This window comes from Haliaeetus leucocephalus, unplaced genomic scaffold (genome assembly GCF_000737465.1).
Source record: "Haliaeetus leucocephalus isolate CR32 unplaced genomic scaffold, Haliaeetus_leucocephalus-4.0 Scaffold254, whole genome shotgun sequence".
Taxonomy (NCBI): Eukaryota; Metazoa; Chordata; class Aves; order Accipitriformes; family Accipitridae; genus Haliaeetus; species Haliaeetus leucocephalus.
The window spans coordinates 290809-303446 of record NW_010972690.1 but is presented as its reverse complement, the minus strand read 5'-3'; the positions used below and the strand labels follow the sequence as shown (position 1 = coordinate 303446).

Here is a 12638-nt window from a genome sequence, read left to right as displayed (position 1 = left end):
AAGATACTTTTTTTCTGGTTTTAAATTCTGCCATTGTATAACTTCTAAAGTTGTATTTATGACTAATTTGTTACCTATTTTTTGTATTGTATTTACCCTGCAATGGATGATGGGAACTTAAGCACTGGTAAGATCAGATTTTTTTAAATCTCTACCATGAAAAACCTGTGCAACTCTATAGTGTGTTGTGAAAGATAGGCAAATAGGATTTATTCACAGAAAATGTGAACTATTATAATTTTTGTTCACATACACAATAACTTCTATCTGCTGTGGAAAAAAAATAACAAGGAGAAACCCTAAGATTTTTTGGCTGCAAGTTATAAGTACTTCAACATTTTCATATGTTGATAGAATGAACTGTCTGCTATCATTCTGAAACCTTTTGTTATCTGACAAAAAGTAATTTTTGCTACCTATCCATTGAGATTGAATGATGACTTCATTTGTCAGGTACACCAGGTATATAGCCTGAAATTTATCATGAAACAAATACTTTTCCTACCTCATTCACTCATGAATCTATTTCCTCACATTAATGTTACTGTTATTAACAGGACATGATAATTCTTGTCCGAATTCAAAGAATCTGATTACAGTACACTTCTGATACACCCAAATATGTACAAGACACTTTTATGCTATTTTAGAGGCAATTATTTATTAGCTTTTCAGTTATAAAATTTTTTTGGTACCTTCAGTATTTGAGGCATCTTTGCTTAAAGGGAAAATGTGTATTTCTTTAAGTCTCTATGAAAATAGAAGATATACTAATACACTGTTGGAAGTAGATTAGGGATGCTATCCTACTAGGAGGTATTTATTTTAAATTATTGATGAATCCTGGAATATTTGACTTACTGAGAACAAGTGATTGTGTCTGTGAGTAGTGTAATACCAAAGCAGGTCTAAGGCCATTGCCACCTTCTGAAACTCTGCCTTGGATATTACTGTGATATTTCTATTCCCATTCTTGCCTCAAAACACTCTGGGCAAATAGTCCTACGAAGCTTCTTAAGGACTGAAGTACTCTTCTAAGCTGCTAAAACCTCCAGAGAACTCTAGTAAGGTCACTATGTAGAGATCAAAGTCTTGCTTGAATAAGCTGCCTTGCTGCTCTTTTTCCCAGATATACTTTCACACTTTGCTGACTAACTTCTATAATAAGGCTTACTGTAAAAGGAAAACTATTGCGTGTTTACATTTTTTTCAATGAGCATTTCTGGAAGTTTTCTTGTACGCTATTTCTTTTCCTGAAGAAACTATTCCTTGCACTGAATTAGAAGTTCAAAATCAGAGCAGATTTAAAAAGCAGTTTCAAAAATGAATCTGTATCCATGATTTTTAGTTCATGTGTGCAATATTGTGCATTTTTTGGATAACTTAATGAATATATAGCTGCTTATTGTTAGGAATGAGTTTCTTCTGTTTGATTTCTTCAGAGAAAACAAGGTCTAATCAGTTCAGTAGTTAAATAGGGTACTATTGCTTTGCAAAGATTTGATTCAGGGTTCTTCTTCCACATGCAACAAATGAATTAAGAAAAACTTCCTAGAGTAAAGAATAGGTGGCCACCTAAAATTTGAAATGCACATCTTTTTCCTGGTATTTCACATTTTTCTTACATGCACATATACCTATATATATTTGCTTAGACCACAGTAAGTATATGCATGAACGTATGTGGACATCTATATGTCTATATAAGTAGGTAACTTGCATAGTAGATTTTAACTTTCTTATATAACTTTTTCTATATTCTTTGCAGAATTTGGAAGCTGATTTAACAGAGGCAAGAGAACAAATGAAAGAGTTGCGCAGTATATGCAGTAACTTGTCATCTCAGGTAGCTGTGAAACAGGAAGAACTCTCCCAAAAGGATTCTGATGTGATTAAAGCTAAGTAAGTATTTCATGATTTCATTACCTTTAAGTATCAGTCTTCTCAAAAAGGCTATTCCACTTACAAAGCAGTGTCTTGCATTAGCAGTATTTTTGTGCAGCAGTGTGTTTCATACCATTCTGTTCCGCAATCTGTAAAGCTTTTGGAAGTCTACCAGTACATAACAGTTTATGTAGACTGTCTGATGTATTTTGACACTTAGTATATTTTTATTGGTTTTTGAGTAGGGATAGACTTTAAAAATTGCACTCTGTAATTAGGATTGGGTCACAGAACTACCAATCTGCACTGAAAGTAACAAAATACCAATATGATTAGTGATATATAAACATTTAGTTGGAGAGGCTAAATGCCCTAAACTTGGAAAAGCTTTAAGCCTAACTTTAATTTTTTAATTAGAGTCAAATCTGAGGAGTCAGCAGAAGTCTGCATAAGCCTGTGCTAAAGGTTTAAAGTGCAGTGATTTAAGCTTTATCTTAGGTCTCACACCATTTCTTTATACTGAATCTGTAAGATTAGCGCTGCATTATTTAAGTCCTGGAAAAGAAATGAAGGATGGAATGAATTATGAGAATTGACTAGACTACTGAATTCCTCACAATGAAGGGAATGGCAGAAGACAATTGGTAACTTTAAGTGGATTGTCAGAAAACTGTCCATTTTTCACATTTTGGTTTCAGAGGCGTACACAGTGTTTATCACTCCTGTGTTAGACAAATAATGTTCCCTTCAGTATTCCCTCAAACTGTGGCTATGCCTGAAGAGCCGCAGTTGGGATGCAGAAATCACTGGTATGGATACTCCTCTTTGCTTTTCAAGCAGAAGTAATCTTACTGTAGGGAGTCAGTATCTAAGTCTTTTGGGGGAAAAAACTAGAAATATGATTTTTGATGACTCTGACCTAAATTGTCATCCTAGTATTTGTTGAAATCTTTACAGGAAAAATGATGGCTTGTTATTTTTGTATTTAAAAGGTATAACTGTTGCATTTTCAAAAGTCAATAAAAATAGGCAAGTTTAATGAGAAATTGCATTGAAAGAGGCAATCACTGGAATTTGTGAAATTCATCAATGGACTAATAGGCTTTCTTATCTTCTGAAATTGTTATCAGAAATACATATATGTGTGAGAGGACAAGGGACAGCAAAGAAGACATTTTTAAAGTCAGGTGATCAAGGTTTGCAAAGTTACTGCTTGTTGGTTACAGTTCAGGATATTGCAGACTGAGTTGGCCTAAACATTGAACTTAAAATTTCTCAAAATGTATTCTTTCATATTCACTGCAAAACAACCTCTTTGAATTTGTCACAGACATCTCGTTTAAATATGTAATTAAAATAAGCACTTTTTTGAACATGAGGTCTGAACTTGAAGTAACAAAAAGATGGACAACATACTTATTTTGAAGTGTTTGAAGACTTTTTCTGTATGTTTTTCCATTTCCTTCTAAATTTATGGAAAACAGTTTGGCAAACTGATGATACATGTTTTTCTGTGTGCTCAGATGTTTTCCTTCCCAGTTACTTAACTGACATTGTGATGAATGATAGTATTTTACCATATCACTAGTATGTGAGTTATACTTGACATGTTATATATGTATATATTTGATCAGTATCATTGTAATTCAATGTCTGCTAATCTTTCTTAATGAACTGTCTTCAGCTACAAGTTTCTTGTTGACATTTCTATTACGAAAAAAGAAGGTTTCTGCTAAATGGCTTATATAAGATTCACAGTTTCAGGCAGCAGTTTCAGTAGTTAGCAATACAAACTAAGAATTTCAAATATCCTGTATTTTTTTGTAGTACAAAATACCGAAGTTTCTCCTTATTTTTCCCAGGTGTCAGTACATAGGTAAAACTATTTTTATGTTTGTTCTTAATGAAAAAAAAAAGGTCAAAATAAAAGTCTGTGTAGACAAAAGCCAAACTCTTACTTAAATTAAAGCAAGCAAAGCCTCCAGAATTAAAGGAAAAAATTTGAGCAGAAAATAAAGTCTTTACATCTTCTCATCTTCCTAGGCTGCGATCTTAGAACTGTTGACTTAATGACTGAAGCATTTGGTTGTTGCTTTTTTCTTTTTGTAGCTGATAACTAATTTTTTTGTTGTTATCCTTGTTTAAAACTTAGTCTTATAAAAGTTTTAATTGAATGCTCAGTTTTCATTTAATGCTGGCAGAAAATTATTTGGCTAATAGTGTGGAAAATACCCCATCTACCTGACTATCTCCAGTTTCCCCATCATCAGTTTCAAACTTTTGGACCTGAAAAAGACAAGGTGATTTGCAAATCTTTCTGTTCTCCCCACTGCTCTGTCTGTCTCTCCCAGTCTGCTGCCTGCCCCCCTTTTTGAACACAGACCAGGACCACAGCTGTAATTATTAGAAACAAACTCTGGAGGAAAAAAGGAAGGAAAACTGGCTTTCTTCATTTGGTGTCTTCTTTTGTATGCAGTATAGGCAGATCCAGAAAAACACTCCTTCAGCTGACACCTTGGTAATACTGTGAAATTTTTACAGTAGATGCTAAAATCAATTGCAAAAGAAAGTCTCTAAGGGTCAACGTGTAAACTGGTCTGGTGCTCTGTTTCTTGTGCAGTCATAACTTCTTGCTCTGTTCTGCATATCTGTCAGTTTGTTAGTAAAAGCTTTTTTCAGTTTAACAGTAACTTTTTGTAGACATTAAGAGAACTGTTTTCTTTAAGGGGCAGTCTTTTTCAGCAAAATAGTGGGGACCAAAATTTTGAAGAAGTACTCCACTTTAACTCTGGCCCTACAGAATAGCGGGTGTTTTTGAAAATCCCACCCAGTGTCAGTAAAAGTCTGTCACATGCTTCTGAGGTGTGGAAGATAAATTTTCTAAGAGCAGTGAACAGACAGTATTTACAGGGTCCATCATGCACAGCGGATGTTTTCAAGAAGTCACAACCTTTTTTTGCTGGCTTTATTTTTGCAAAGCACTCTTCATCTCACTGGGTTTAATTTCAAACTCCTGAAGTAACTGTGAAGCGCATTTCCTTGTCATATTTTTCATGTTTCCGTTCAGCACAGATTTTCTGGATCTATTTAGAGTCCCTGGTAGCCTTTCAATTTTCATGTTCTTGAAGAACATTAAATCTTGCTGTTTGTTTCTGAAGATTAACTCCAATGCATCTCTGTAATTTTTTTTGTTTTAAAGTTATGCTAAGTGTCAGGATTTAGAACTTTGTGTTTACTGCTGAGCACTTGGTGGTCTGTGTTGCACTGGCCCAGAGCTTTGGTGGAACTCTGAACATCAAACTCGAGAGGTTTGCTTGACTCACTGGGACTTGAGCCATGCTGTCACAGGTATCTAGGAAATATTAAACTGTTTTCAAATATAGTAAGCTCTATTCTAAAATGAATTAGAATTTCTTGCCCCTGTGTTCTTACTGGAAGTGTGTAGCATGACAACATTCCTTTGATTAATTTCTAGTCCATCATTTTACAACCACGTCTTTCAGAACAATACTGTGCCTTTATTTTTAATTATTTCCCCCACCCCCTTCCCCCACCCCGCTGCTGTTGCTGTTTACCTCCATGCTGTAAATTATGAGGCAGTCGGATTTCTACTCAGCCCTTATTTTGGTGCTCTGGGATTTTCAGGTTATTCTTTGCTGTGTGCTGTAAACCATTTCATAGTATCTATGCCGTTCCTCTGAGAAGCCATAATTCATAGTGCCTGTCACTATGTTGTATTTCTAAGCTACAGGTAATGGAATCTAGAGATTTCCTGAATTACGCCAAACCCCCTTATATTCCCTTGGTAATGGGGGTAGCTGAGGTACTCAGAATGCCATCCTATTCTCCAAAACTGTGGTGGTGATAGAAAGCCAACAGCATCACCAGAAGTGATGGGTATGATGAACATTAACTTTATTTGCGGCACAGTTATATAGCTTCTGGAGTGACAGTAGCTACTCATTTCATTTACATCTCTGGGAAGCCACAGTTTACTCTTAAACTGTTGGTATGTGCAGGACATAAAGGTTTTATTTAATGTTATCCTGTAAGGATGGGAGGAAACTTTAGTTCCTACTCTTGTCAGATGTGAGCACCAGAGCTATCTCTACCCTAAACAATAGGAAGGATACTGTTTAAATACTGTTATTGGCAGGACAAGGTGTCAAATCTTTGAGCCTTGCTGCAATCTAGTTTGTAGTGTCGTCATGTACTGTCAACCTTGCAATGTTTAAAGCAAAAATCTGCTAAGGTGATTGTAATCTTACTTTAGCAGCTGAAATAATTTAGTTATGCTCTTCTATGTTGACTTGAGAAAATCCTGACTATTTTTTATGGCAGGCTGTTCCTTATGACTTGAAGAGTGCAGCTTGCTTTCTGTAAATTTCTTGGTTTCCCATTGTATCGGTCTTCAGGTGTTAGATTAGAGACAGAGGGGTGTTGTTTTTTCTCAGTAATATCTGGTGACTTCAATGTTAAATGGAGTTAAATACTCTCAGTGTATCAAGGTGTATTTGTTTATGGGGAGGGTGGGGTGGCAGGGAAAAAATAGACCTAGTAGGTGTTTCAATTTTGGTGGTTAGCTGAGAGAATATTGTTTTTTTGATTAGTGCTGCTGATGGTGTCTTTTTTTTAGGTTTGTGTTTGTGTTTAGAGTGTACAGTATATCGAAACATTTTATCAATATGTGCTTATATTTGTATACATATATCCTAGTTGTGTGTGTACATGTATGCATCCACATATAATTTATATATTTTCCATGTAGATGTATATATTTCTACATATCTGTGTATGTATGTATAGATGCATATATGCATAAATCTATGTGGGTGTGTATATAGGCACATATTTTAAATGCCACTCATTACCTTTGTTACATTCAATTTGCAATTTTTTACTATTTCTTCTGTTACATGCTTACCTGAGAGTATCATTTTCTTTAGGACTGGACATCCTTACCCTGCTGCAGTGACAGGCAGGTGTCTCTCTTGTAGAGTGCTTAGTAGTTTGCTCATTTGAGTAAGCGTATTAATAGATATTTTGATCAGAGATTAATTTTTATCTTGTAACTGTTTTTTCTGATTATCATGGCGTTGATTTTGTATACTCTTTGAGCATGCTGCAAGCAAATTAGTAACAGAAGCGCACAATCACTGAGTGGTTCAGACTGGCAGACACCTCTGGAAATTGTGTAGTCCTGCTGCTCCAGCAGGTCCAGTCCTCTGCTTGAGCACTACAGCAGGCTGCCCTGGATGGTGTCTAGCTGAGTTTGAGTATGTCCAAGAATGGGGACTCCACAACCTCCCTGGGTAGCCTGTTCCAGTGTTTGACCACTCTTACAGGATAAAAACATTTTTCTTATGTTTAAATGGAACTCCATGTGTTTTTTATTTGTGCTCATTGCCTCTTTTCCTGTGACTGGGCACCACTGAGAAAAGTCTGTCTGCATCTTCTTTATAGACTCCCATCAGGTATTTATACATGTTGATAATGTTCCCCTGAGCTTTCCCTTCTCCAGGCTAACAGTCTGAGCCTTCCCAGGCTCTCTATGTATGGCAGATGCTCCAATTGTTTCATCATCTTTGTGGTCCTTCACTGGACTTATTCCAGTATGTCCTCTCTTGTGCTGGTGAGCCCAGAACTGGACACACCACCCAGATGTGTCTTACCACTTCTGAAGAGAGGGGAGAAATCACCTCCCTCCTCCTGCTCGCAAATGCTCTTCTCAGTGCAGCTCAGGATGTCACTGGCCTTTGCCACAATGGCACATTAGTGGCTCGTGCTCAACCTGGTGTCCACCAGGATCCCCAGGGCATTTTCTGACAAGCTGCTTTCCAGCTGGTCAGTCCCCAGCCTGTGCTAGTACATGGGGTTATTACTCCCCACGGGCAGTAATTTGCACTTCCCTTTGTTGAACTTCATGAGGTTCCTGTCAGCCCATTTGTCCAGCCTGTTGAGGTCCCTCTGAATGGCAGCACAAATGTCCGGTGAAACAACCACTGCCCCCAGTTTTGTGTCATCAGCAAACTTGCTATGGTGCACTCTGTCCCATTGTCCAAGGCATTAATGAAGATCTGAAAAAGTGTTGACCTCAATTTTAGCCCCTAGGATACTCCATTATTGCCTCGCCTTCAACTGGACTTTGTGCCGTTGATCACAATCAGCCAGGTTCAAGTCCACCTTACTGTCCACTTAGACGGACTGATGAGGTATAGACTATAACCATTTCTTCAAAAGACTGTCAAAAGCCTTAGTACAGTCAAGATAAACAACATCCACTGCACTAGCAATTTCATCAGAGAAGGCTGTCAGGTTGGTTAAGCCTCATTTCTCCTTTGTGAATTCATGATGAGTACTCCCAATGATCTTCTTGTCCTTTATATGGTCCATCACCTTCTCAGGGACTGAGGCCTGGTTGACTGCTCTAGTTTTCCAGATCTTACTTGAACATAGGAGTGGCATGCTTTCCGGTCCTTAGGAACCTCCCCTGATAGCCATGACCTTTCAAAGATTATTGAGCCTCTCTCAGCACTCATAGGTGCATCACATCAAGTCCCATGGACATGTGTATGTCCATTTTTTTTAAGTATTCCCTGATCTGATCCTCCTCCACTGAGACTATGAGTCACAGGGACCTGGGATTGCTGGAGGCAAATGTTACCTTTAAAGACAGAGCTGAAGAAGGCATTGGGTGCTTTGGCCTTTTTACGTTCTTTGCTACTGGAGCCCCTGCTGTTATTGGCAGTGAACCCACTTTATCGCTTGTCTTCATTTTGCTGCTGATGTACTTAAAGAAGCCTCTTGTTGCCCTTCATGTCCCTCACCATATTGAACTCCACACAGATTTTGGCTTTCCTAACCCTATCCCTGCATGCTTAGACAATGTCTAAATTCCTCCTGGTCTCCTGTCCCTGCTTCTACATCTTGTATCCTTCCTTTTACATTTGAGTTTAGTCAGGGGAGATCCTTGTTCATTCATGCAAGCTTCCTGCTACCTTTGCTTGACTTCTTGCTCGCTGGAATGGACTATTGTACCATTTTTGGCCTTGGAGGAGGTGATCCTTGAAAATCAACCAGCTCTCATGTATTCTTCTTCTCTCCAGGCTGATATTATATTGGATTCTTCCAAGTAGGTCCCTGAAAATGCCCAGATCTGCTCTCCTGAAAGCCAGGCTTGTGAATCTGCTTTTTGCCTTTCTCCTTCTTCTCATGATCCTGAACTCCCATCTTCTCAAGGTGGCTGCAGACAAGGTTGCCCCTGGCCTTTACATCCCTGACCAGTTCTTCCTTGTTTGTAAGTATGAGGTCCAGTAATGTGTCTTCCCTCATCAGCCTGCTGATTGCCTGTGGCAAGAAGTTATCATCAAAGCATTCCAGAAACCTCCTGGATTGCTTGTGTCCTGCTGTGTTGTCCCTCCAGCATACACTGCAGTGATTCAAGTACCCCATGAAGACAAGGGCCTGCAAACATGAATCTTCTTCCAGTTTTCTAAAGAGGACTTCTTTCTTCTTCCTGATCAGAAAGGATCAGCAGGCAGCCACCATGTCATCCACATTGGTCTGCCCACACCTGACCCACATGCTCTCAGCTGGCTCATTGCCCATCCCAAGGCAGAGCTCCATCCATTTACACTGCTCTTTCACATGAAGGGCAAATTCTTGCCATCCCAGCCTGTCCTTCCTAAAGAGCCTGTATCCATGCATGGCAGCACTCCAGTCATGTCAGTTATCCCACCTTGTCTCTGTGGTCCCAGTGAGCCCTGCAACCGCAGACGGGTCTCTTAATTCCTCCTGTCATCCTCTATGGGGACATGCTGTGTGCATTTGAACAGCAACTTCAAATGGGCACAGAGTTGCGCTTATTTCCTAGGAACGCTTAAGAGCCTCCCCCATCCTGATGTCCTGTCATCACTCCCTTGTTTACGTGTATACACTTGAGGTGGTCCTCCCTGAGCCTCATATTGTTCATCACAAGGTCTTTCCTGTCCACACCAACCTGTGCCCTTTGCTTGCCAGCTCAGGCCACAGCTCCCTTGCTTGTTGCTTGGTCAACATGTCTGTCCCCAGCCATTTCTAGTTTAAAGCTCCCCTCACCACGTTGGCCTGTCTGTTACCAAAGGTGCTTCATTCTGTGAATGTATTTGTATTGTACCATTGCTGCTGAATAATTCCTGGTAAGATTGAGCATAATTTCATCCTTCCTGTGTAAAAATGAAATAAAAGAATGTTCGCCTTGTGGATTTACAATGAAAAAATAGTACCTAATTTAATAAAGAGGATAAAAGCAGCTGTAACGTACAACTGCAAGTTAAATACAGTGGTTGTGTATTTCTTTGTCTCAGGAATTTTTCAGATTGCAACTATTTTGGTTTGTATAACTTTTTACTCAAAAAAGAAAAATAAAGCAAGTCAGGATACGTGTATGAAGAAATAAAGTTTGATTTTTAAAATGTGGTGTAAGGGAACTGTGACTGAGTTTCCTTACGTTTAAAAACTCTTGAGTTTAACGTGAACAAACATGTTAATATGTGTTCTGACTGTGCTGCAGTTGGGTGGCTGCAAGGTTTAGCTTCCTCCCCATCCCCTCCCCTTTAGGGTATGACTCAAAGCCTGATAAAGTCAACAAAAAAGATTCCCATTGACCTTAATACTGTTTGTGGGCAGACCATTAGAGAACACATAATACTATGCATTCTCAGGTGACAGACACAGATAACTGCATTGATGTTTGCATACAAATTAAAGAGCAGAAATATAGCAGAGTGGTCTTGGCAACAGTTACTACCAACTTTTCCAACAATATCTGAGGATTCAGTGTTATCCCGTGTTTTTCCCTTCCACAGCAAAATGAAGATCTGGGTGGAGAACCTGTGCAAAATTAATATAATCTGTGTTTTAACTGCAGTGCAAAGATGTGTCATTTTCTACTGCATACTCACAGTCAGGGAAATGAAGCAAGGGCTTGTTTGGAAGCCTGTTGTAAAAGGCTAATGTAAAAGGCCTGTTGGAAAGTGCTAATGCATCGCTATGTCCTTATTTCGGCTGCTGTGCTTGTTAACAATTAAATTACTACATATGAAGTACGTTCTGCAGTTGCACTTTGGTTTTGTTACATAAAGAGTCCCTAATGCACCTCTACTGTTGTTCATTTTGAGAAGCTACCTTACATCTCATTGAGAAAGGTAGGATTTAAATACTGTTAAGTAAGCATGTCCTTAAGTCTTCTCCTGTATTGGCCTGTTAACAGGCTTTTTTAAATAGTGCTTTTTTAACAACATTCAGTTGTCTGACTGCTATTGTGGTACATGTAATTTCAATTTTTATATAATTATTGACATATTGTACCTTTAACAAATAATCAACATATTAAGTAGTGGCACAGGTCTTAAGAAATGTTTTTTTGGAAAGTTCCTTTAAAATGGTTTCTTCATCATTCTGTGATTTCTCAGGAAAACACAATGAAGCTGGTATTGCTGCTTACCTTTTGTATGCTAATATTTGCCTGGACATCTCCAGCAGTAGCACAAAAATGTAATGATAACTCTTGTTAATGATAATTCTAGGCACAGAGAAGTTGCGTGTGTGTTGGAGGTCACCAAGAAAATTCTCTGAGGAAGTAAGGAAGAAAGTCAGTTGGAGTGATAAACTTATATTTCAGTATCTGTATGTAATACTAGTGTGAAATATGCTTGCGAATTAAACAGGAAATTAAGTAGAAAATGTATAAAAGGGATTAATGGAGTCATCTGAGCTTTTAACGTGTTACAGAAAATATTCCAAGTTTTTAATCACTGTTTATAATAAGTAGTAGTTATTGATCTTTGTTTGCGCCTTAATTTGAGATCTATCAGCACTACAGTAAAATTCTAAAGGAGACTTATTATAGTAGATCTATCCTATGGTTGCGTTACGATTCCTTTTAATGTGTTTATAGAGCTTTTATTGTTATGTTATATAGTACACACCAAAGTTTACTTTGCTTATAGTTGGCAGTATGCTATACCTGCAGACAAAAAGTAATTTATCAGCAGACAGGAAGTATATGCATTTCAGAAGAGAGACTTGCTTTACACATACTTTGCAAGTTAAGAAAAATGTGGGGTTTTTTTTCTTATAGTTCTAATTAAAAAAAAAACAAACAAACAACTTATTTTACAGTCCATTTACAGTTCTAAATATTTTACATTTTGATACTTACTGCTAAGAGTTAACTGAATATTGATTAGAAAGTGTTGATGCAGTAGTGAAAATCCATTTATTTTAGAGCAGTTAGAGCATTAGAGGGAAATTGAAAGGCATTCCATTTTGAAACTTAACTGTTTTGTAGATATTTCACAAGAGGATGTGATAAATATTTTATATATAACTTCTAGTGTTTATAAGGCAATTGACAAAAATAAATGAAAATAGGAAGCTCGTTATCTACAATAAAATTATTTGAACACAATTGTTTAACGGAGGTCATTGTTGTTCTTTTTCTTAATTTCTCTTTATTGCTTGTTTTGCACAGGAAGGAGTTACAGCAGCTGCAGAATCTTTACAGACAAAACATTGAACATACAGCACAGCAGGCTGAGCTGATAAAGCAGCTTCAGGCTCTCAATACTGATACACAAAAAGTACTGAAAGACCAAGAAGATGCTCACACAGCTGAAACAACATCATATCAAAAAGTATGTCATTCTGCTTTATGATCACAAGGTTCATTTTAATATCCATCTGTACAATATCAATGGACAGACTAATCAAAG

The 12638-nt window shown here is 37.7% G+C and overlaps 1 protein-coding gene across 1 annotated transcript in view; it reads left to right on the top strand.

Moving 5' to 3' along the window:
• The window catches only part of CNTLN (centlein, centrosomal protein), a 197384-nt gene that overhangs the window by 52785 nt on the left and 131961 nt on the right, over positions 1 to 12638 (top strand). Inside the window, exons 6-7 of the mRNA XM_010568763.1 lie at positions 1769 to 1902; positions 12398 to 12560. Of these exons, the coding sequence (XP_010567065.1) occupies positions 1769 to 1902; positions 12398 to 12560 (297 nt within the window). The remainder of the gene's footprint in view (positions 1 to 1768; positions 1903 to 12397; positions 12561 to 12638) is intronic.